Source organism: Pagrus major, chromosome 24 (assembly GCF_040436345.1).
Source record: "Pagrus major chromosome 24, Pma_NU_1.0".
NCBI lineage: Eukaryota > Metazoa > Chordata > Actinopteri > Spariformes > Sparidae > Pagrus > Pagrus major.
In genome coordinates, this window is record NC_133238.1 from 13,629,903 (window position 1) to 13,656,479 (window position 26,577).

Consider the following 26,577-nt stretch of genomic DNA (forward strand, 5'->3'; position numbering starts at 1 on the left):
ATGGGGAACGCAGAGAGCATGGAGAGCCAACTGGCAGTGATCCGGTCCAGAGCCGCCCCAGTTCGACTCCCGATGCCCGACCCAGCTGAGCTGGAGGAGAGGTTTTCCATCGCACTGGTAAATACACACACACACACACACACACACACACACACACACACACACACACGCACACATTAAGACAGAAGACATGTTGGAGTGTTACACAGTGTGATTTACAGGTTGATGGTGGTTAGCCTGTTAGCATGCTAACAGAGAGTCCAGCTCAGGCTGATGTGATGTCATCAGTTCTGCAGGTTTTTGGTCATAAACCAAAGTATTTGACAGATTAACATCATTATAATTATTATAGTTCATCCTGAGGGGAACATGAAGGCCTGAACCACGTGTATCACAATAAGTCACAGAGGTGTTGAGATGTTTCAGTTGGACGAATGATTAAAACTGTTCCAGATCTTCAGCCTCTGATTCCTCAGATTCAGTCAGCACGCTGTGTCTACACAGACCTTCATCAAATGAGTTTGTTTCTCATCTCTGAGGGTTAGGGGTTGGATCCAGCATGGTTGGGTTAGGGTTGGATCCAGCATGGTTGGGTCAGGGGCTGGATCCAGCATGGTTGGGGTTAGGAGTTGGATCCAGCATGGTTGGGTTAGGAGTTGGATCCAGCATGGTTGGGTTAGGGGCTGGATCCAGCATGGTTGGGTTAGGAGTTGGATCCAGCATGGTTGGGTTAGGGGCTGGATCCAGCATGGTTGGGTTAGGGGCTGGATCCAGCATGGTTGGGTTAGGGGTTGGATCCAGCATGGTTGGGGTTAGGAGTTGGATCCAGCATGGTTGGGTCAGGGGCTGGATCCAGCATGGTTGGGTTAGGGGTTGGATCCAGCATGGTTGGGTCAGGGGCTGGATCCAGCATGGTTGGGGTTAGGAGTTGGATCCAGCATGGTTGGGTCAGGGGCTGGATCCAGCATGGTTGGGTTAGGGGTTGGATCTATTGTGGTTGGGGTTTCATTTTAATTTCAATTTGTTCTGATCCAGAATGTGTTGGACATGCTTTCTTCCTGTGGTTTGGTTTGGTTTGGTGTTTGTTATCTTTAGTTCTGGTTCGGTTCTTAAACCTCAGAAAAGTCACATAAAGTTACACAGACTGACAGCTAAATGCTGATTTATGGTTGCACATAGGCTCTATGCAGAGTGAGCATTTATGCATGTAAGCCGGAGCACGATGCAACAATTCACCCAAATTCAGCACAGAGCAAACAGAAAGTCAGAAACCAAAACAACAACATAATATCTGGTTAATTTTCAAAATAAAAAACTCTGTGTTGACGCAGCACAAAAATCTAAAAAAATAGACAAATACAATCAATTCTTCTAATCCTTCGGTTGGGAACACTTTGTGTTGTTGTGTTTATAACACATAGCTATAACTGCGGTCGCACATGATTATGTACTTATCGTGGGAACTCCTCAGTCTCACAACACCAGCTATCCGGCAGTGCTGCACCATGCCGGACTCAGATCGCAGCCGGTGGGGGTTGCTGGACGACGGATAACAGAGCAAAACCATACGACAACCAACAGACATGCATCCAGTGGAATCTTAGAGTTAAGAGTTTGGACATCTGGCCTGTCCACTAGTTTTAGCCCTGAGACACTCTGGCAGTGAAAAGCTTTGAAGCAGGAGAAAAACCCTAACCCAAGAAGAACAGCAACAGCTGAAGTGGTAGATGTGTTTACTGGGAAACTACAGGTTACAATGCTGCAGCGTTGTGCACATTGCAATGGCACATTGCGTTAGCTAATCCAAGTTTGAAACGCGTAAGTCTGTTGTTGTTCTGACAAATGAAGATGGTGTGTAATACTCCCTTCAAACAACAGCTCAAACTGACTCTCACCAGAGTAGAAAGATAAGTGGGAGCAAGAGGACGAGTAGATCAGAGTCTAGTCTGAGAAACAAGTCCCTCACAGGTCCTCACGTCTCAGGTGAAGAGGCAGCTCCAGGATGCACAAATAAAAGGAAAAGATTCAGATGGACAACAGAACACAGACACTGGACAGACGAAGAATGGAAACAAGTGTTCTGGACAGACAAGTCTGAGTTTGGATCGCAGAGAAGAACATTTGTGAGACATATAACAAGTGATGGCTCCACCTGTCAGCCTGGTGGAGCAAATGTGATGGTCTGGCCTGTTTTGGTAAAGGTGGAGATGTGCTCAGGGCTGAAGGGATCTGGAATCAGGAAGGTTACCACTTCATTTTACAACACCGTGTCATAAACTGTGGACGGAGATCGACTGGAGCAAACTTTATCCTCCAACAAGAAAATGAGCCAAAGCTCCAAACCATGAAGAACTATTTACAGAAGGAGCAGTCAGCTGGTTTTGTGTCCAGCAGACAATCAAATCTGAACCTTTTAGAGCTGCTGTGAAGCACATTGACTGTATGATATGTAAGAAGTGCCCATCAAGCCAATCCAACCTGTGGGAGGAGCTACAGGAAGCATGGAGGGACATTTCCTCAGATCATCTCCACAAACTGACAGCCAGGATGGCAAAGTTCTGAGAGGCTGCAACCGCTGTAGATGACACAAACATACATTATTACAACATACATTATTATTCCAAGTAAAACCCATTATTTCTCACCTCAGTGTATTTTATTTTCATCTGAAAACTCATCTGATGGATTAAAGTGCGTTTTCATGGAAGACAGGATTTTGGGGGGGGGTTGTTTCATAGGGTTAGGTTCTTTATGCAAACAGGGTTAGGGTTCGGTTCTTTATGCAAACAGGGTTAGGGTTAGGTTCTTTAGGGGTTAGTGTAGGGTTCTTTACGGTTAGGGTTAGGTTCTTTATGAAAACAGACGTATATCCAACTGTTCCAGCGACACCACTGCACATTAAGGGTCATGAAGACTTTTCAAAGTGCTTAAAACTCACTAACCCGTCTTCCAGAATTCGATGAACCTGCCTCCTGACAAGGTGCGTCTGCTGCGTTCCTATGACAACGAGAAGAAGTGGGAGCTGATTTGTGATCAGGTGGGTGGTGTTAATAAGTTAATGAGTTTGAATCTGTTCCTACCTGAAGAACCAGGACGTCAACCAATTGAGACTCTGCAGGACAGATCAGAGACTTCAGGCTTTATTTTACTGTATTGTACTTACATATACAGTATATGCTTCTAATACTACAGGTACACTTTACTTTATATTCTGTCCTTTAAATATACTATGTACTGTATATATACTGTACCTCAGTATGTGTACTGTACCTCAGTATATGTGCTGTACCTCAGTATATGTACTGTACGTTACTTCAGTATATATATATAATTGAGTACATAAACTGTAGTATACCTCAGTCCAGGCTGAACAACCAGCCAGGCCACAAAAACCCAGGTTATCAGTCTGAGCCACTGTGTGGTAATCTGATTACTTCTAAATGTATTTGGTAATATGTAATATTTAAATCTGTTTGATTTAATGAGTGAATCATATTGTGACTAAACTGAACAGGAAGTTAATTTTACCAACAATGATTAAAACTGATCATCCAATCAAACTGTGTGTGTGTGTGTGTGTGTGTGTGTATGTGTGGTGCAGGAGAGGTTTCAGGTGAAGAACCCTCCACACACTTACATCCAGAAACTGAGAGGCTTCCTCGATCCAGCCGTCACTCGTAAGGTGAGCTATGATGTCACACTGAATTGATGACATCACACTGTTAGGGTTTGTTTTTCTAATGATTTAAACAGTGCAAGAAAACCTGCCTGACTCTCTACCTGTCTGTCTCCCTCTATGTGTCTGTCTCTCTACCTGTCTGTCTCCCTCTATGTGTCTGTCTCTCTACCTGTCTTTCTACAGAAGTTCAGAAGAAGAGTTCAGGAGTCGACTCAGATGCTCAGAGAGCTCGAGATTTCTCTTCGCACAAACCACATCGGGTATTTCTTCATCATCACCTTCATCATCATTATCACCATCATCTCCATCATTATCATCATCACCATCATTACATCATCAACATCATCATCATCTTCATCATTATCACCATCACCAACATTTTTATTATCATTATCTGTATGATTACCTGTCTCTCTCTCTCTCTCTCTGACCTGTCTGTCTCTCTCTCTCTCAAATTCAAATTCAAATTGTGTGTGTGTGTGTGTGTGTGTGTGTGTGTGTGTGTGTGTGTGTGTGTGTGTCTCAGGTGTGCATGGTGACACATATTGGGCAGCAGGTATGCCCTGTCTCCTTCTCCCAGGAGTATTTTAATGTTGAGAGGTGGTTCAGCTCTTTGAACTCTGAGATTACAGAGTTGAACTTGTTAAAATAAATGTTCCTGCTTTCGTTGAATGCTTTACATTGTAGGAGAAAGTGCATCTCTGTCTCAGCCTCACCTGTCCAGCAGTGACCACATGTTGTGTTGTCTTTTGGTTGCCGTGATTGTTTGTGTCTTCCTGTTTGGATGGTCAGTTTGTGGTCACTGAGCCTGTACTTGGTGAGCATCTGTCTCTGCTTCCTATCTCTGACAGTAGAGAGATGTTCTGCTCTTCATCGTCTCTTTTTAGGGCGAGATAACGTTCTGATCCACTTTGGCTTTTAGTTTCTTCTTTCCAATGTTCCCGGCAGGTTTCTTTACATTGTGTTATAATGTGCTTTCCTCTGATTGGTGTTTGGAGAGCAGTGTTGTTGTGAGGCTGGTCAGACTGTCTGAGAGGGGGCAGTCAGCCTCAGTACCAGCTGACATAGGGGCTCTTTTCTGGGCTCAGCTCTTGAGTTTGGAGGCTTTGGAGTGGAGGGCGTCTCTGGCTGATTTCAGCTGGTTAAAAGTTGAGCGTTCTCTGTTGAATGTTAATTATCAGTGGGTATCTGCCTCATTCTGCTCTACATGCATTTGTTGGTGTGTTTCTGTGTGTGTGTAAAATGTGTCTGCTGAACTCTGCATGTAAAGACTCTGCTGGATGTTTGTCCCAGCGGGTTCAGCTCTGATGACTGAGTGGACCCAGACTTCACTAGCGTACAGCGCAGTGGGCTGGATGACACTATCAAATATGTGAAGCCAGATTTTGACTGGAATTTGGAAATGATAAAATGTTCTCTTAATTGCATGTAGGGCTCTTCCAGCTGTTTCTTTTAGTGCGTTCACTGCCATGTTGAAACTCCTGATGCTGTAATGGTTTTACCAAGGTAGCTATAACTCATGCTGCGTTCAATGATGTGATTATTTATGGTAAATTGGTGTTTGTTCTCCTGACATCTGGGGTGTTTTTGAAAGATCATGACATTAGTTTTCTTCATATTTACTGCCAGGGCCCAGTTCTGACAGTACTTTCCTACTGTGTCCAGCTGCTGCTGTAGTCCTTGTTCAGTAGGAGACAGTAGAACAAGGTCATCAGCATAAAACAGAGACTTCACCTCTCTGTCCAGGAGGGAGAGGCCAGGAGCAGCACATGGATCCAGCTCACCAGCAAGTTCATTTATATACACGTTAAATAAAGTCGGACTTATATTGCAGCCCTGGCGTCTCCTCTTCTCTGGGTGAAGAGTTCAGTCTGTTTGTCTCCAGTTTTAACAGCTCACATATTTTACAAATACATTGATTTAACCAGATCGTACATTTTGCCCCCTATACCACAGTGTAGAGTGTGTATAGTACAGTGTACTCTCTGACCTGTCTGTCTCTCTCTGACCCATCTGTCTCTCTCTCTGACCTGTCTGTGTGTCTCTCTCTGACCTGTCTGTCTCTCGCTGACCCGTCTGTCTCTGTCTCTGACCTGTCTGTCTCTCTCTCTGACCTGTCTGTCTCTCTCTCTCTCTCTGACCTGTCTGTCTCGCTCTCTCTGATGTGTCTGTCTCTCTCTCTCTGACATGTCTGTCTCTCTCTCTCTGACCTGTCTGTCTCAATTCAATTCAATTCAATTCAAATTCGCTTTATTGGCATGAATGTTACAAGAACTATGTTGCCAAAGCATCAAGAATCAATGAACAAAACAAATACAAATCACAGAATCAAATATATACAAATAAAAGAAAAAAGAAAAAAAAAAGAAGAAAAAGTATATATACATTTATATAGTATACCCTGTGTGTGTGTGCGTTCGTGTGTTTCCCCAGTCTCATGGCAGAGTGTTACATATTGTGCAGCTAACTTGATAAATTGTGGATCTTCTCCCACACAGACTTTTAACAGTTCATCACATGTTTTTCCCTGATACGATGGATCTGCTGCAGTGATCTGCTGTAGGAAACCTCTCTCTCAGTTTGGTACAGGGGGCAGGAGAGGAGAAAATGGGCCTTAGTCTCTGTTTCTCCTGAAGAGCCGTGTAGTGTTTACAGACTTTTAATTCTCTGGGCTTCCACTCTTTCTTATGCCGACCTGTTTCAACCTGTAGTTGATGGTCTGATGATATCTGTTGATAGTCTCTCTCTCTCTGACCTGTCTGTCTCTCGCTGACCCGTCTGTCTCTGTCTCTGACCTGTCTGTCTCTCTCTCTCTCTCTCTGACCTGTCTGTCTCTCTCTCTGACATGTCTGTCTCTCTCTCTCTGACCTGTCTGTCTCTCTCTCTCTCTGACCTGTCTGTCTCTCTCTCTCTCTGACCTGTCTGTCTCTCTCTCTGACATGTCTGTCTCTCTCTCTCTGACCTGTCTGTCTCTCTCTCTCTCTGACCTGTCTGTCTCTCTCTCTGACCTGTCTGTCTCTCTCTCTCTCTCTGACCTGTCTGTCTCTCTCTCTCTCTCTGACCTGTCTGTCTCTCTTGGTGTAGGTGGGTCAGAGAGTTTTTGAACGAGGAGAATCGAGGTCTGGATGTTCTGGTCGAGTATTTGTCCTTCGCTCAGTACGCCGTCACGTAAGTCTGAATGATACAATAATAATAATATTAGAATATATGAGACATTAAATATGAACTAATATGTAATATGTTACTTTAAGTTCTCTCAGTTTGATGTGGGTTAGGGGTTAGGAAAGGGGGGGGACACAGGTGCGGACCCAGAGGTGTCTCAAAGTTATCCCAGAGGGATAACCACAAAATCGCAGTAGCGATAGATTGGAAAGGGGAGAAAAAACAACAAAACTGTATAGAGCCACTACAGGCTTCCTTAATGAAACAAAGCACTAAAATGATTAACCAGACCACCGCTGCCAAGCAGCTGACTCAAATCCAAAATTGTCCAGGAGACCCAGAAAACACGAAACGAAAGGCAAAGGCTGCCCGGGAGACCTTTGATAACCCAAAAGGCTGGAGTCACAACAAACTCTCCAGCACCCCAAGTTATACACTGGGAAACAGGCAATTGACATCAAATACACACAAAGTTCTGAGTAGGTGTTTATAGATACACCGACAACTTGAGAAGCCACAGGGAGAACCTCTCACTACCTCTGAAGGTGAGATAATGAGCCAGCACAGGGCACTGGAGACTCAGGGTATATGAAAACTCCCCACACCTGGGCTTAATCAAAGCCAATCAGTGCCACACACACCTGATTGCAGTGAGTTGATTCTCTCACCACTCTCACAGGGCCAAAGATTGAGTGCCCTCACAACATGTATGTTCACGTTGTGAGCTCATATAGTCTCACAGAACAGGGTCTCTCATCGTCAGCATGGATTGTGGTTGTGAAGACGGTCCTGAGACTTTCCCGCGTGGTTTCAGAAGTCTGTTGGTTGTTTTCTTCATGTTTATACTCTGAACAGTTTAAACTGATCCTGGATCTTTGTAAAGCTCAGAACTACAAACATTTAAAAACGCTGCGTGTGTGTGTTCAGGTTTGATGGCGAGCAGTCGGAGGCCGGGGGTGAGGTCTCGTCCATAGACTCTCCTTGGAGTCGGTCCATAGAGGATCTCCATGGCGACTGCAGCCTCCCCTCCCCATCGTCGTCTGTTCCCCGAGCAGCTCGACACTCCATCAGGTAACAAATGTGCAACAGGTGAAGTCGGCAGGTAGCGTCCGTCCGCTCGTCTGATTTTGTTTCTGTGTGTTTGTAGTTCGACTCTGGTGACTCGATCCAACACTCTGCCGAGTCGTCGCACTCTGAAGAATTCACGACTGGTCTGTAAGAAAGACGACGTTCACGTTTGTGTCATGTGTCTGAGAGCCATCATGAACTACCAGGTAACATCTGACACATACAGAAGGTTTAATATAGAGATGATGATGAAGATTCATTAACGCTCAGTCTGAGCCCATTCACACAGACCATGACGAAGGTGTGAGTGATCTTCATCTGTGTCCTCCTCTTCCTCAGTACGGATTCAACATGGTGATGTCACATCCTCACGCTGTCAATGAGATCGCCCTGAGTCTCAACAACAGGAACCCCAGGTCAGTACTGCACACATGTACTAATACTACTAATGAGTACTACAACAGGAACCCCAGGTCAGTACTGCACACATGTACTAATACTACTAATGAGTACTACAACAGGAATTCAGGTCAGTACTGCACACACGTACTAATACTATTAATGAGTACTACAACAGGAACCCCAGGTCAGTACTGCACACATGTACTAATACTACTAATGAGTACTACAACAGGAATTCAGGTCAGTACTGCACACATGTACTAATACTACTAATGAGTACTACAACAGGAACCCCAGGTCAGTACTGCACACATGTACTAATACTACTGATGAGAAATACAACAGGAACCCCAGGTCAGTACTGCACACATGTACTAATACTACTAATGAGTACTACAACAGGAACCCCAGGTCAGTACTGCACACATGTACTAATACTACTAATGAGTACTACAACAGGAATTCAGGTCAGTACTGCACACATGTACTAATACTACTAATGAGAACTACAACAGGAACCCCAGGTCAGTACTGCACACATGTACTAATACTACTAATGAGTACTACAACAGGAACCCCAGGTCAGTACTGCACACATGTACTAATACTACTGATGAGAAATACAACAGGAACCCCAGGTCAGTACTGCACACATGTACTAATACTACTAATGAGTACTACAACAGGAACCCCAGGTCAGTACTGCACACATGTACTAATACTACTGATGAGAAATACAACAGGAACCCCAGGTCAGTACTGCACACATGTACTAATCTGACCTGTCTCCCTCTCTGTCTCTGAACTGTCTCTCTCTCTGACCTGTCTCCCTCTCTGTCTCTGACCTGTCTCTCTCTCTGTCTCTGACCTGTCTCTCTCTCTCTGACCTGTCTCCCTCTCTCTCTCTGACCTGTCTCTCTCTCTGACCTGTCTCCCTCTCTCTCTCTGACCTGTCTCTCTCTCTGACCTGTCTCTCTCTCTGTCTCTGAACTGTCTATCTCTCTCTGACCTGTCTCTCTCTCTGTCTCTGAACTGTCTATCTCTCTCTGACTTGTCTCTCTCTCTGACCTGTCTCCCTCTCTGTCTCTGACCTGTCTCTCTCTCTGACCTGTCTCCCTCTCTGTCTCTGACCTGTCTCTATCTCTGACCTGTCTCCCTCTCTATCTCTGACCTGTCTCTCTCTGTATCTCTGACCTGTCTGTCTCTCTGACCTGTCTCCCTCTCTATCTCTGACCTGTCTCTCTCTGTGTCTCTGACCTGTCTGTCTCTCTGACCTGTCTCCCTCTCTGTCTCTGAACTGTCTTTTTTTTTCAATTTAAAAAGCTTTATTGGCATGACAAGGCAGTGCTTGTATTGCCAAAGCATATAACAATAAAATAATATAAAAAAAAAAAAAAAAAAAAACACCCAAAAGAAAATCATTTTGATCACAACATATTTACAGGAACAGAGTTTTGGAGCGGGGTTTGCTCCTATGTGGTGTTTCCGTGGTCGTCCCTCAGTCTGTGGCAGGAGGACACTTACTCAACTGTCTCTCTCTGTGTCTCTGACCTGTCTGTCTCTCAGGACGAAGGCTCTGGTGTTGGAGTTGTTGGCGGCTGTTTGTTTGGTCAGAGGAGGACATGAGATCATCCTGTCGGCCTTTGACAACTTCAAAACTGTAAACACACACACACACACACACACAATGATCCTATATTGATGACTATTGATCGAATATGAAAAGAGCTGCAGTTCATGAGGTTTCTACAACAGACAGTTAATAGGAACATTTTCTACCATTGTAGAGCTGATGAACATACATGAATGTATAGATTTATGTATCGTGTGCATTGATTGATTGATTGACTTATTGATTGATCTGTTGCAGGTGTGTTCAGAGTCGATGCGTTTTGAGAAGTTGATGGAACATTTTAAGAACGAAGATGACAACATCGACTTTTTGGTACGACGACTGAACTTGAATCAATATTTAGGCTTTTGATTAAAATATTAAAGTGTTCTTTCACATCACAGTCGTCAGTTACAGTCACTATATTTAACAGATATAACATGGACCTTTAATGAGGGTGACATCATCAGCAGGTTGATGACTCTGTGTGTGTGTGTGTGTGTGTGTGTGTGTGTGTGTGTGTGTGTGTGTGTGTGTGTGTGTGTCAGGTGGCATGTATGCAGTTCATTAACATCGTGGTTCACTCTGTGGAGGACATGAACTTCAGAGTCCATCTGCAGTACGACTTCACCAAACTCAACCTGGACGAACATCTTGAGGTAACACGGTCACATGGGCCACTCTCAGCCAATCACACGAGAGCAACAATCATTCTCTTACTCTGTACTGTACTGACAATCATCATCACATGACCCGCTCTCAGCCAATCACATGAGAGCTCATCATTAACAACAAGTATGTGGACAAAATACACAAATGATAAACTCCACCTGTCTACCTGCGTGTCTCCCGGCTTGTCTCTCGGTTAACTTGGATCTGTGCCTGTCTCACTGCAGAGGCTGAAGCACACAGAGAGCGACAGACTGCAGGTTCAGATTCAGGCGTACCTCGACAACGTGTTCGACGTCGGGACGCTGCTGGAGGACGCCGAGACCAAAACTGCTGCTCTGGAACGAGTGGAGGAGCTGGAGGAGAGCCTGAGCACGGTGAGACAGACAGACGTAGAGGCAGACAGGTGTACTAACACCTGCTGGATGATCAGTCAGACAGATTAGAAGAACACACAGACAGGTGTCATACTGACCTGTACCTGTCTGTCTCTCTCTGCCCATAGATGTCTGAACGCCTGCTGGACGTGGAGAACGAAGCGATGCTGAAGATCGTCGAACTGGAGAAACAACTGATGCAAACCAACAAGGAGCTGGACCACGTCCGGGTCAGAAACCACACCAACATTCAGTCATCATGGAGACAGAAAATGTTGTATTGTCTGTTTAACTCCTGTTCTCTGTACCGTCACATGTTCTGCTTCTAACACACCTGTCACCTTGGCAGGAGGTGTATGCGAGCGCTAACACTCAGGTACACACCTTGCGACGGATGGTTCGGGAGAAGGACCAAACGATCCGGCGTCAGAGTCGTCTGGAGCGTCAGGCTCAGGAGGCCCAGCAGGTTGGAGGACCTGGAGCTCCGCAACCCCAGAGAGGAGAAGGGGACGGGGGGGTGGCTGACTCCGCCTCCCCCTCACCTCCACCCTGTCCTAACCTGTCGCCCAGGTGAGAGACATGACTGTACACCTCTGCTGGGGAAGCCAACAGCAAACAGACACAGTTAAAGATGAGCTGGTGAGACAGATAAAGAGAGAGACAGGTGACACAAACACGACTGCAGGTGAATCATCACGTTGATCAACTAAAACATCTACACAACTGCATCATTAAAACCTGGAATGATAGTGGTGAACCATCATCTTCTAGGAAGAAATGTGGTCGGAAAGAAATCTTGAATGATCGCGATTGGAGATCACTTAAATGTTTGGTGAAATCAGATGGTGAAAAATGTGGTCTGATGAGTCCAGATTGACCCTGTTCAGAGTGATGTGCCCATCAGGGTAAGAACAGAGGCAGATGAAGTGATGCACTCATCATGCCTAGTGCCTACTGTACAAGCCTGTGGGGGCAGTGTTATGAGCTGAGGTTGAATTAGTTGGTCAGGTCAGCTGACTACCCGAATATACTGAATGACCAGGTTTTTCCATCGATGGATTTTTTCTTCCCCGATGGCACGGACATATTAATGTGCTAACAAATTACCTTCATATTAGTAAATAAACTAAAGAACCAATGACAGAGCCCTGATGTTAGCCACGACATCGTTATAAGATGACACTGTCAGCTGTCGTGTTTAAAGACAAGCCCTGCTGCCTGTTTCTGTCTGTTGGTGACAAAATTACCTCAAATCAACAAACAGCCAATGAGGGTCGATTGATTGCCTGATTTATTTCCACAGTCCTGAGACGGTAGCCTATCACACCATGGGACCAGGGATAGGCGAAGGTCCAGGGATGCCAGCCCCACCCCCTCCCCCTCCTCCCCCACCAATGCCAGGCACAGGTGAGTTTCAACTACACCTTCAGCACGGATTTATACTGAGTACACTCAAATACCACAAGTACACTCAAATACTACAAGTGCACTCAAATACTACAAGTGCACTCAAATACTACAAGTACACTCAAATACTACAAGTGCACTCAAATACTACAAGTACTCTTATATACTACAAGTACACTCAAATACTACAAGTACTCTGGATAAAACTTCCTGTTCAACACTAAACTTCTTCTTCTTTTGTCTTTAAAGTGTCCAACGGTACATTCCCTGCACCTCCTCCCCCTGCTCCTCCGCCTCCCCCTCCACCCCCTCCTCCCCCCTGTCGCACCAGTGAGCTGTCCTCCTCCGTCCCCATGCCCCCCCCTCCTCCTCCTGTAGCCCCCCCTCTCCCGGGGTCAGGGGGGTCGCCCACGGTCATCTTTAACTCAGGACTCGCAGGTGAGACTCAAGTTTAAAGCATTTTAATCATCACAGTTTAATGAACACACCTGAGTCGATTCCCAAGAGTGTCACGATTCTCCAAATCCTCCATTTGTTTTGTCTTTACATTTTAATGCCACGATCCGATTCACTTCCGATTAAAACATTTTTTTCAGCACCAACTGCTATGCCATCATTACACAGTCTTGATTTTTAAAGCTCAACAGATCATCTGTTTCTGTCCTGAAAGCTGGCACTTGACTGATTCTTCTTTAAAGAGGAAGGTGACATGGTGACATGATGGTGACATGGTGACATGATGACATGGTTGTGACATGGTGATATGATGACATGGTGATATGATGACATGGTTGTGACATGGTGACATGACGACATGGTGGTGACATGGTTGTGACATGGTGACATGGTGACATGGTGATATGATGACATGGTGGTGACATGGTAACATGGTGACATGGTGGTGACATGATGACATGGTGGTGACATGGTAACATGGTGACATGGTGGTGACAGTAACATGGTGACATGGTGGTGACAGTAACATGGTGACATGGTGGTTACAGTGACATGGTGACATGGTAGTGACAGTGACATGGTGACATGGTGGTGACATGGTGACATGGTGGTGACATGGTGACGTGATGATATGGTGGTGACAGTAACATGCTGACATGGTGGTGACAGTGACATGGTGGTGACATGGTGGTGACATGGTGGTGACATGGTTGTGACATGGTGACGTGATGATATGGTGGTGACAGTGACATGGTGACATGGTGGTGACAGTGACATGGTGGTGACATGGTGGTGACATGGTGGTGACATGGTTGTGACATGGTGACGTGATGATATGGTGGTGACAGTAACATGCTGACATGGTGGTGACAGTAACATGGTGACATGGTGGTTACAGTGACATGGTGACATGGTAGTGACAGTGACATGGTGACATGGTGGTGACATGGTGACATGATGGTGACATGGTGACATGGTGGTGACATGGTGACGTGATGATATGGTGGTGACAGTAACATGGTGACATGGTGGTGACAGTAACATGGTGACATGGTGGTTACAGTGACATGGTGATATGGTAGTGACAGTGACATGGTGACATGATGGTGACATGGTGACATGGTGGTGACATGGTGACGTGATGATATGGTGGTGACAGTAACATGCTGACATGGTGGTGACAGTGACATGGTGGTGACATGGTGGTGACATGGTTGTGACATGGTAAAATGGTGACATGGTGACATGGTGATATGATGACATGGTTGTGACATGGTGACATGGTGACATGATGACATAGTGGTGACATGGTTGTGACATGGTAACATGGTGATATGATGACATGGTTGTGACATGGTGACATGATGACATGGTGGTGACATGGTGGTGACATGGTTGTGACATGGTGACATGGTGATATGATGACATGGTGGTGACATGGTAACATGGTGACATGGTGGTGACATGATGACATGGTGGTGACATGGTAACATGGTGACATGGTGGTGACATGGTGACATGATGACATGGTGGTGACATGGTAACATGGTGACATGGTGGTGACATGGTGACGTGATGATATGGTGGTGACAGTAACATGGTGACATGGTGGTGACAGTAACATGCTGACATGGTGGTTACAGTGACATGGTGACATGGTAGTGACAGTGACATGGTGACATGATGGTGACATGGTGACATGGTGGTGACATGGTGACGTGATGATATGGTGGTGACAGTAACATGCTGACATGGTGGTGACAGTGACATGGTGGTGACATGGTGGTGACATGGTGACATGATGGTGACATGGTGGTGACAGTGACATGCTGACATGGTGGTGACATGGTGACATGATGATATGGTGGTGACATGGCGAAATGGTGGTGACAGTGACATGGTGACATAGTGACGTGGTGACATGGTGACATGATGATATGGTGGTGACATGGCGAAATGGTGGTGACAGTGACATGGTGGTGACAGTGACATGGTGATATGGTGGTGACAGTGACATGGTGACATGGTGGTGACATGGTGACATGGCGAAATGGTGGTGACAGTGACATGGTGACATGGTGGTGACATGGTGACATGATGATATGGTGGTGACGGTGACATGGTGACATGGTGTTGACAGTGACATGGTTGTGACATGGTAACATGGTGACATGGTGACATGGTGACATGGTGATATGATGACATGGTGGTGACATGGCGAAATGGTGGTGACAGTGACATGGTGACATGGTGACGTGGTGACGTGGTGACATGGTGACATGATGATATGGTGGTGACAGTGACATGGTGACATGGCGAAATGGTGGTGACAGTGACATGGTGGTGACAGTGACATGGAGACAGTCATTTGATACATCACCAATAATGTACATATGCACAGGAAGTCCATCTGGACAAAGTCTACTAATTCATATGGAAAGTAAAACAGTAACTTATTTCTCAAGTTAATTTGGAACAAACTGTTCAACGGTCACTAGATGGCAGACAAGTACTTTAACAGACTACATATGTTTATTTTGTCCTCTCAGAGTTGCCGTAATGTGGCAGATTTGATTCCGATGATCAAAACTGAAAGCTCATATCAATCGATTTTCTATTTTAAACTGAAATCGTGACATTGATCCACACCTTTCAGCTTACCAGAATTCAGAATTATCAGTCGTCATGCTAACAGTGAAATATAACCTGTTACAAACTGAGTTTTATGTTACTAACAAGCTTTTGTTCTCTCTTGTTTGCTGACAGAGGGTCCTCTCAAGTTATTCTGTACGTTTATTTATTATTCTTTACATTTTACAGCTTCCTCCATCATCTTCATCAATTAATGTTCATCATCATCATCATCATCATCTTCATTTTTTAATCATCCTCCACCATCATCTTGAGGTCTGACCATCAGTGTTCTGGTCCGACCATCAGAGCATCTTTCATATTCATTCTTCATCCCTCTGTCATCACTTCATCAGCTGGAAACTAGAAACTGAGCCCATCAGCCTCCAGCACAACCAGCTTTTGGCTGATTTGTCTCTTATTGTCACATGTTTGATCTCATTGGTCGAACTCTTTAAAGTGAAGGCAAAGACATAGAGTTCTCAGGGGATCAGTCAGGGTTAGGATTCTCAGGGGATGCAGTTTGTGGCGCCTTGGCTCAAGTTAAATTCGATTTAAAACTCCTTTATGGATAAAATATCTTTTAAAAGTCTTTAATAAAATGTTTAAAATATGCCACTTTGGTATTAGGAGTGGTTTTAGCAATGATCCCAGCCTCTCATCTCTTCAGGCTGAGGTCAGGCCTCAGTGTGAACACACCTGTAGACTTTTAAATCTGACAACCTGCTCACCTCTCTCTCTCTCTGCTGTACAGCGGTGAAGATAAAGAAGCCGATCCAGACCAAGTTCAGGTTGCCAGTGTTGAACTGGGTCGCCCTGAAGCCGAGTCAGATCAACGGGACAGTCTTCAATGACATTGATGACGAGTCCATTCTGCGGGTACAAAAAAGTCTTATTTGAATCCAACAATTCCATCAAGTCATCAGGATTCAGTGTTTTTTTCATAACAGAGATTATAGCAGGTTATTAACACAACAGTTAAAAACTAAACTGGGTTGAGAAAGATCCAGATGAGAGGAGAGAGCAGCTGCTGAAGAGAAGTCAAAATGTTAATATGTCTTCAACATGTAGCCTACAGATGAGGTGTGACCTTTCTTGTCCTGGATTTTACTTGTCTGGTAACACGATGGCTCAATACGGCCAAAGAGACGAGAGAGCCTATGAGGCATTACTCCAGGCTGAAAAATAAACTTGACCTCCTCTCTCTCCTCTCCTGAAAAGAGTGACCACCTGTCTGAGCAGCTGTTTGACTATATCTCTCTCTATATATATACCTGTCTGTCTCTCAGGACCTGGATGTGGAGGGCTTTGAGGAGCTGTTTAAGACAAAGGCTCAGGGTCCAGCAGTGGACTTGACTCTGTCCAGACAGAAACTTCCTCAGAAAGCTCCATCCAAAGTTTCTCTGCTGGAGGCGAACAGATCCAAAAATCTGGCCATCACTCTGAGGAAGGCTGGCCAGGGATCAGAGGTCATCTGCCGAGCCATTCACACGTAGGTTAAAGTCCACCAGTGTAACCAAAAACAGTAAGACAAGTACAATAACCTCCACTAGTTACTCTACAAGTAAGAACCAGTAACAGCAACACCAGTAAGACAATTCTCCAATAACCAGTACTGACAGTAACAGGACCATCAGACCATCAGATTACCATCTCGGCTCAGTCTGAAGGGTGTTTCTTGTTCTCATTATTCCATGAGCCGGGGGTAGGGTTGGGTTAGTCCTTCACACAGGGTTAGGGGTAGGGCTGGGTTGGTCCTTCACACAGGGTTAGGGGTAGGGTTGGGTTAGTCCTTCACACAGGGTTAGGGGTAGGGCTGGGTTAGTCCTTCACACAGGGTTAGGGGTAGGGCTGGGTTAGTCCTTCACACAGGGTTAGGGGTAGGGCTGGGTTGGTCCTTCACACAGGGTTAGGGGTAGGGCTGGGTTAGTCCTTCACACAGGGTTAGGGGTAGGGCTGGGTTAGTCCTTCACACAGGGTTAGGGGTAGGGCTGGGTTAGTCCTTCACACAGGGTTAGGGGTAGGGCTGGGTTAGTCCTTCACACAGGGTTAGGGGTAGGGCTGGGTTGGTCCTTCACACAGGGTTAGGGGTAGGGCTGGGTTGGTCCTTCACACAGGGTTAGGGGTAGGGTTGGGTTAGTCCTTCACACAGGGTTAGGGGTAGGGCTGGGTTGGTCCTTCACACAGGGTTAGGGGTAGGGTTGGGTTAGTCCCTCACACAGGGTTAGGGGTAGGGCTGGGTTAGTCCTTCACACAGGGTTAGGGGTAGGGCTGGGTTGGTCCTTCACACAGGGTTAGGGGTAGGGCTGGGTTGGTCCTTCACACAGGGTTAGGGGTAGGGTTGGGTTAGTCCTTCACACAGGGTTAGGGGTAGGGCTGGGTTAGTCCTTCACACAGGGTTAGGGGTAGGGCTGGGTTAGTCCTTCACACAGGGTTAGGGGTAGGGCTGGGTTAGTCCTTCACACAGGGTTAGGGGTACGGTTGGGTTAGTCCTTCACACAGGGTTAGGGGTAGGGCTGGGTTAGTCCTTCACACAGGGTTAGGGGTAGGGCTGGGTTGGTCCTTCACACAGGGTTAGGGGTAGGGCTGGGTTAGTCCTTCACACAGGGTTAGGGGTAGGGTTGGGTTAGTCCTTCACACAGGGTTAGGGGTAGGGCTGGGTTAGTCCTTCACACAGGGTTAGGGGTAGGGTTGGGTTAGTCCTTCACACAGGGTTAGGGGTAGGGCTGGGTTAGTCCTTCACACAGGGTTAGGGGTAGGGCTGGGTTAGTCCTTCACACAGGGTTAGGGGTAGGGTTGGGTTGGTCCTTCACACAGGGTTAGGGGTAGGGCTGGGTTAGTCCTTCACACAGGGTTAGGGGTACGGTTGGGTTAGTCCTTCACACAGGGTTAGGGGTAGGGCTGGGTTGGTCCTTCACACAGGGTTAGGGGTAGGGCTGGGTTAGTCCTTCAGACACCTGAACAGTGTGGTTTTGGTTTCTGTAGATTTGACCTTCGGACAGTTCGGGTGGACTTTGTGGAGTGTCTGATGCGTTTCCTGCCGACGGAGGCCGAGGTGAAGCTTCTACGGCAATATGAGAGGGACAGAAAACCTCTGGAGGCTCTCAGTGACGAAGACCGCTTCATGATGCAGTTCAGCCGCATCGAAAGACTCAACCAGCGCATGTCTATCATGACCTTCATGGGCAACTTCACCGACAACGTCCAGATGTTAACACCAGTAAGAAAGACAGACAGACAGACAGACAGGTGGAGAGAAAGACAGACGGAGAGACAGACAGACAGACAGGTGGAGAGAAAGACAGACGGAGAGACAGACAGACGGACAGGTGGAGAGAAAGACAGACGGAGAGACAGACAGACAGACAGTTGGAGAGACAGACAGATGGAGAGACAGACAGACAGATAGGTGGAGAGACTCACAGACAGACACTCGGGTAGACAGGTGGAGAGACAGACAAATAAATGTGACCTGTCTCACTGTGACTGTGTTTCCTTACAGCAACTCCACGCGATGATCGCTGCTTCAGTTTCTATAAAATCATCTCAGAAGCTCAAGAAGATCCTCGAGGTCTGTCTGTGTTTGTTTGTTTGTTTGTGTAAATATCCAATGTGTGTATGTTTGTGTATAAATATCCAGTGTGTATGTTTGTTCATTACTTGTTATACACAGTGTGTGTATTTATACATAATCCTCTATATGTATAAACACATCTACATTCAAATTCAAATTCAAAGGGGCTTTATTGGCATGAAAGTTTAACAACAATGTTGCCAAAGTATCTGTCCATAACACAACAAATAACAACACAAAACACAACACCAAGATTGATTTACATAAATTATATATACAGTATATACAGTGTGTGTGTGTGTGCGTGTGCGTGTGTCGGTCATTCACTGTCCCTCAGGTTGTGGCATGTTGACACATGTTGGGCAGCAGGTTGCCCTGTCTCCTTCTCCCAGGAGTATTTTTAATTTTGATATGTCGTTTAGCTCTTTGAACTCTGAGATTACCGAATTGAATTTATTAAAATAAATGTTCCTGGTTTCGTTGAATGCTTTACATTGTAGGAGATGATGTCTACATACATGATGTCTTGTTCTGATGTTGTAGATCATCTTGGCTCTAGGGAACTACATGAACAGCAGTAAGAGGGGAGCTGTGTACGGATTCAAGCTGCAGAGTTTAGACTTGGTAACACACACACACACACACACACACACACACACACACACACACACACACACACACACACAATGACCTCCTCTGATTGGTCAGAAACATATGAGATCATGACACACGGTGTGTTTGTGTTCAGCTGCTGGAGACGAAGTCGACCGACCGGACACAGACGTTACTTCATTACATCGCCAACGTGGTGAGAGAGAAATATCCTGTAGTGTCTCTGTTCTACAACGAGCTGCACTACGTCGACAAGGCTGCTGCAGGTGAGTCTGTCAACCAATCAGAAGTCTGCATACTCATCAGACTGTGGGATGCTCACCTGTGTGTTTCACCTGTGTCTCACCGTGTGCAGTGAGTCTGGAGAACGTGTTGTGTGACGTGAAGGAGCTGCAGCGCGGCATGGAGCTCACCTGGAGAGAGTTCAGCGTCCAACACAACAGCACACTCAAAGACTTCATCAGCAGGCACGAATCACGACTCAGCAAGCTGCAGGAGGACGCACGCATTGCCCAGGTGACATCATACACACACCTGATCACACCTGACCAGGTGACATCATACACACACCTGATCACACCTGACCAGGTGACATCATACACACACCTGATTACACCTGACCAGGTGACATCATACACACACCTGATCACACTGTAAGGACCACACTGTAAAGACTGCACACTGTAAAGACTGCACTATAAAGACCACACAGTAAAGACTACACACTGTAAAGACCACACTGTAAAGACTACACTGTAAAGACCACACTGTAAAGACCACATGTAAAGACTACACACTGTAAAGACTACACACTGTAAAGACCACACTGTAAAGACTACACACAGTAAAGACCACACTGTAAAGACCACATGTAAAGACTACACACAGTAAAGACCACACTGTAAAGACCACATGTAAAGACTACACACAGTAAAGACCACACTGTAAAGACTACACTGTAAAGACCACACTGTAAGGACTACACAGTAAAGACCACACTGTAAAGACTACACACAGTAAAGACCACACTGTAAAGACTACACACAGTAAAGACCACACTGTAAAGACCACACTGTAAAGACTACACACAGTAAAGACCACACTGTAAAGACCACACTGTAAAGACTACACACAGTAAAGACCACACTGTAAAGACTACACTGTAAAGACCACACTGTAAAGACTACACTGTAAAGACCACACTGTAAAGACTACACTGTAAAGACCACACTGTAAAGACTACACTGTAAAGACTACACTGTAAAGACTACACACTGTAAAGACCACACTGTAAAGACCACACAGTAAAGACCACACAGTAAAGACCACACTGTAAAGACTACACACAGTAAAGACCACACTGTAAAGACTACACACAGTAAAGACCACACCGTAAAGACCACACTGTAAAGACTACACTGTAAAGACCACACTGTAAAGACTACACTGTAAAGACTACACTGTAAAGACTACACTGTAAAGACCACACACTGTAAAGACCACACTGTAAAGACCACACTGTAAAGACCACACTGTAAAGACTACACTGTAAAGACCACACTGTAAAGACCACACTGTAAAGACTACACACAGTAAAGACCACACTGTAAAGACTACACACTGTAAAGACTACACACAGTAAAGACCACACTGTAAAGACTACACACAGTAAAGACCACACTGTAAAGACTACACACAGTAAAGACTACACTGTAAAGACTACACTGTAAAGACCACACTGTAAAGACCACACTGTAAAGACTACACAGTAAAGACCACACTGTAAAGACTACACACAGTAAAGACCACACTGTAAAGACTACACACTGTAAAGACTACACACAGTAAAGACCACACTGTAAAGACTACACACAGTAAAGACCACACTGTAAAGACCACACTGTAAAGACTACACTGTAAAGACTACACACTGTAAAGACCACACTGTAAAGACCACACACTGTAAAGACCACACAGTAAAGACCACACTGTAAAGACTACACTGTAAAGACTACACTGTAAAGACTACACTGTAAAGACCACACTGTAAAGACCACACAGTAAAGACTACACACAGTAAAGACCACACTGTAAAGACCACATGTAAAGACTACACACAGTAAAGACCACACTGTAAAGACCACACTGTAAGGACTACACAGTAAAGACCACACTGTAAAGACTACACACAGTAAAGACCACACTGTAAAGACTACACACAGTAAAGACCACACTGTAAAGACTACACACAGTAAAGACTACACACAGTAAAGACCACACTGTAAAGACTACACACTGTAAAGACCACACTGTAAAGACTACACACAGTAAAGACCACACTGTAAAGACCACACTGTAAGGACTACACTGTAAAGACCACACTGTAAGGACTACACTGTAAACACCATACTGTAAGGACCACACTAAAAGACCACACAGTAAAGACCACACATTATAAAGACTTCACACAGTAAAGACCACATTGTAAGGACTACACTGTAAACACCATACTGTAAGGACCACACTATAAAGACCACACTGTAAAGACTACATACAGTAAAGACCACACTGTAAAGACTACACACTGTAAAGACTACACACAGTAAAGACCACACTGTAAAGACTACACACAGTAAAGACCACACAGTAAAGACCACACTGTAAAGACTACACACAGTAAAGACCACACAGTAAAGACCACACTGTAAAGACTACACACAGTAAAGACCACACTGTAAAGACCACATGTAAAGACTACACACAGTAAAGACCACACTGTAAAGACTACACTGTAAAGACCACACTGTAAGGACTACACAGTAAAGACCACACTGTAAAGACTACACACAGTAAAGACCACACTGTAAAGACCACATGTAAAGACTACACACAGTAAAGACCACACTGTAAGGACTACACTGTAAACACCATACTGTGAGGACCACACTAAAAGACCACACAGTAAAGACCACACATTATAAAGACTTCACACAGTAAAGACCACATTGTAAGGACTACACTGTAAACACCATACTGTAAGGACCACACTATAAAGACCACACAGTGTGAAAACTAAGTGTTGATCAATTTTGTTGGGGCTCATTTTAGGACGCGTTTGAAGACGTGGTGAAATTCTTTGGGGAGAGCTCGAAGACGATGCCGCCGTCTGTCTTCTTCCCCATCTTTGTTCGTTTCATTAAAGCGTACAGGGTGAGTAACCCTGCCTCCTCTGGAGGTGGCGTGGTCGATGAATCTCAATCTCCTCCCACGTCGTTCATGTTGAGACGAAGCCTAAAACAATACAATAAGAAGTCATGTATTTAAAGTGTGTTAAATTCTGTACATTCAGCTGGCGGAGGAGGAGAATGAGCAGAGGAGGCGTCAGGAGCAGATGTTACTGGAGAAACTAGAGCAGGAGGAGCAACAGGAGGAGGAGGAGACCAAGGTGACACTGACCTCTGACCTTCAGGGTTCATAGCTCCTGGGGTTCATTTACTGATGGATCTATTTGTTCTCTAGCTGAGCTGTCAAAAGTCTCAGTCGAGGTTTTAATGAGCTTAGTTTAAGTTTAAAGTGGAAGATTGAAATACTGATGACTCACAACATGACTCCCCTCCTCCTCCCAGTCTCCCTCCCACAGGGGGAAGAGGCAGCAGCAGGAGCTGATCACTGAGCTCAGACGACGACAAGGAAAAGACAGCCGCCATGTTTACGAAGGGAAGGACGGCGCCATAGAGGACATCATCACAGGTAAACACACGGTCACGGGTAAACACACGGTCACAGTAAACACACGGTCACAGTAAACACACGGTCACAGTAAACACACGGTCACAGTAAACACGGTCACAGTAAAGACACGGTCGCAGTAAAGACACGGTCGCAGTAAACACACGGTCGCAGTAAACACACGGTCACAGTAAACACGGTCACAGTAAACACACGGTCACAGTAAACACGGTCACAGTAAACACGGTCACAGTAAACACACGGTCACAGTAAACACAGTCACAGTAAACACACGGTCACGGGTAAACACACAGTCACAGTAAACACACGGTCACAGTAAACACACGGTCACGGGTAAACACACGGTCACAGTAAACACAGTCGCAGTAAACACACGGTCACAGTAAAGACACAGTCATAGTAAACACGGTCACAGTAAACACACGGTCACAGTAAACACGGTCACAGTAAACACGGTCGCAGTAAAGACACGGTCGCAGTAAAGACACGGTCGCAGTAAAGACACGGTCGCAGTAAAGACACGGTCGCAGTAAACACACGGTCACAGTAAACACGGTCACAGTAAACACACGGTCACAGTAAACACAGTCACAGTAAACACACGGTCACGGGTAAACACACAGTCACAGTAAACACACGGTCACGGGTAAACACACGGTCACAGTAAACACACGGTCACAGTAAACACACGGTCACAGTAAACACGGTCACAGTAAACACACGGTCACAGTAAAGACACAGTCATAGTAAACACGGTCACAGTAAACACACGGTCACAGTAAACACACAGTCATAGTAAACACGGTCACAGTAAACACGGTCACAGTAAACACGGTCACAGTAAAGACACGGTCGCAGTAAAGACACGGTCGCAGTAAAGACACGGTCGCAGTAAACACACGGTCACAGTAAACACGGTCACAGTAAACACGGTCACAGTAAACACACGGTCACAGTAAACACACAGTCACAGTAAACACACGGTCACAGTAAACACACGGTCACGGGTAAACACACGGTCACAGGTAAACACAGTCATAACAGCACACATGAGGATATAATCCACAAAATAAAACATACTGACACACTGATCCCTGTCTGTAGTACAGCCCTCAGGTGTTTCCTGTCTGCCGTCTGATTGGCTGTTTTGTTTTTCTTCACCTGTAGCTCTGAAGACCGTCCCTTTCACGGCCCGATCAGCCAAACGCAGCTCTCGCTTCTTCTGTGACCCCGCCCACTCTGAGGAGCACTACTGAGAGAGAGAGAGAGAGAGAGAGAGTTTATATGTCAGCATGTTTGAGGACGATGACGCGTCTCCTTCAGCTGGCCACGCCCACTTCTAATCGATGGGACCAATCAGCACTTTGAACATTTCTAATCTGTTGATGTGAACTGATGACATCATGTTTTCTATGTTATTTTATTGGTCAGTTTGTGCACAGACCTGGTACCTAGACACCACCTGACCTTTGACCTTTGACCTCTGACCTCTGGCTTTTTGTTTTCACATCTGTTTCCTGTCAGTAGCATTATGTTCCACTCAGGCCTGACTGTTGTCAAACCAAACTTCATTCAAAAAATTGGCATTTTAATATGTCTCTTCTGATGAAGCTGCTGGAGCAGTAACAGGCTGATCTGGTGTCCGTCTGGTTAGATTCAGATTGACCAATCACAAGACAAGAAACACTCTTCTTGAACTTTTGATCGTATCACATGGTCTTCCTCAGCAGAAGATGTAGTTTAATTGAACGGTAGCTGTTCAAATTTCCAAATTTTCAAGCACTTTAAGAGCTTCTTTTCCATGTAGGCTTAAAATTCATCTTGACTGCACATGATTTCTAAAGTAAATAAAGTTCCTCTTCCTTCACTTGAAAGAGAATAAAGGAGGACATTAAGGAGATTCTGCACATTGTTAGAAAGATGACACTGTGGAGCAGAGTCCTGTTCCAGACTGTATCATAAGATGGTGGACAGAACCACCGTGATGTCACCCGTCGCCATCTTTGTTTGTTGCAGCCAGAGGTGACTGGGGAGCTGGGGAGGAAGTCCTGATTGGATCTGGCTGAGAACCTGAGGACACGTTGCCGTGGTGATGACTAAATTCTCCCAGTTATGTTCTGTTTTACTGTAAATGAACAGAAACCAGAGACTGAGACAATGAACTCATCAAGAAATTGATGTTTCTCATAAGCTTCCATACAATCAGACTTCTGTTTGGAACCAGTGGAGTCCCTGCTGGACGTTAGACAAAATGCAGGTTTAAGACACACTGTGGATATTGTTCATATCAAATATTCAACATGGACACAAACCCCTCATGAGTTCATTATCAAACGCTGAAAGTCACATGAAAAAACTTTGTACAAAGTTCTGGGTCAGTTCACGGTGAAGAAACTGTACCTCTCCCCAGTAAAAACCAGACCCAAAGTCCTGGTTTAGGTCAGCAGGTCTGTGGTTCTGTGGTTGTTCTGGGTTCCTCTGGTCTGTTTCTTGTACAGGGTTCTTCTCCTTTCACAATATTGTGTTCTACTGTATTTATTAGCCTTACCAGAGCTGGAGATAAAGAGTCTGGCACCTGTCTGAAGAGCTACCTTTAAATTCAGTGCATTACAAACAGGAAACAGTGTTAGCAGAAAGCACTACACCGTCAGAACCACCTTTACAGACAAACCCTGCTTATCTGACACCCAGACTCACCCTTCGACTTCCTGAGACCAAACCTCCCTCTGAAGTCTTGCTGTTAGCCTGTTAGCTAGCACCAGAGCTGACCTGCTGTTACCTTGTTAGCTGGCACCAGAGCAGACCTGGTGTTAGCACCAGACCCACCCTGCTATTATCCTGTTAGCTTGTACCATAGCCGTGTTGCTGTTAGCTGGCACCAGAACTGACCTGCTGTTAGCACAAGAGCCATCCTGCTGTTAGCCCGTTAGCTAGCACCAGGGCCACAGCATCACAAAGACCGGCTTCAGTCTGGAACGTGTTCGATCAGGTAACATGATGTCAGTGTGTGAAAGCAGACAGGTGGAACTTGTTTTAAAATGTGTCACCTGATGCGGCGCTGTAGCAGACGTCAGCATGTTGCATCACTGACGGTTCAGAGTCTGAACTGATTTACCCCTCCCCTCCAGTCAAAACGAGACAAAAACAAGACAAAAAAGTGAAACAGCACAACGTTTTC

The 26,577-nt window shown here is 45.5% G+C and overlaps 1 protein-coding gene and 2 long non-coding RNA genes across 4 annotated transcripts; 1 reads left to right on the top strand and 2 right to left on the bottom strand.

Moving 5' to 3' along the window:
* fmnl2b (formin-like 2b) lies at positions 1-24,655 on the top strand. The gene is made up of 28 exons (XM_073462708.1): positions 1-117; positions 2,954-3,037; positions 3,602-3,682; positions 3,863-3,939; positions 6,764-6,847; positions 7,769-7,912; positions 7,989-8,115; positions 8,249-8,325; positions 9,878-9,971; positions 10,182-10,256; positions 10,472-10,582; positions 10,820-10,969; positions 11,098-11,199; positions 11,319-11,539; positions 12,273-12,376; positions 12,626-12,814; positions 15,599-15,619; positions 16,218-16,342; positions 16,753-16,955; positions 18,449-18,683; positions 18,966-19,034; positions 19,581-19,661; positions 19,786-19,915; positions 20,005-20,165; positions 22,758-22,859; positions 22,999-23,094; positions 23,276-23,399; positions 24,567-24,655. The coding sequence occupies exons 1-28, from the start codon at positions 1-3 to the stop codon at positions 24,653-24,655; spliced, it is 3,273 nt and encodes a 1,090-aa protein (XP_073318809.1).
* LOC140992398 (uncharacterized) lies at positions 5,913-11,513 on the bottom strand. The gene is made up of 3 exons (XR_012178039.1): positions 11,354-11,513; positions 10,762-11,184; positions 5,913-9,969 (listed from the first exon to the last, which is right to left on the bottom strand). It is a non-coding gene; the product is annotated as an uncharacterized lncRNA (long non-coding RNA).
* On the bottom strand, positions 19,189-25,601 carry LOC140992399 (uncharacterized). Of its 2 annotated transcripts, none has more exons than XR_012178040.1 (2): positions 24,484-25,601; positions 19,189-22,940 (listed from the first exon to the last, which is right to left on the bottom strand). It is a non-coding gene; the product is annotated as an uncharacterized lncRNA (long non-coding RNA). The 2 variants fall into 2 exon arrangements; XR_012178041.1 differs by having other exon boundaries at positions 24,480-25,601.
* Positions 25,602-26,577: the final 976 nt, after the last annotated feature.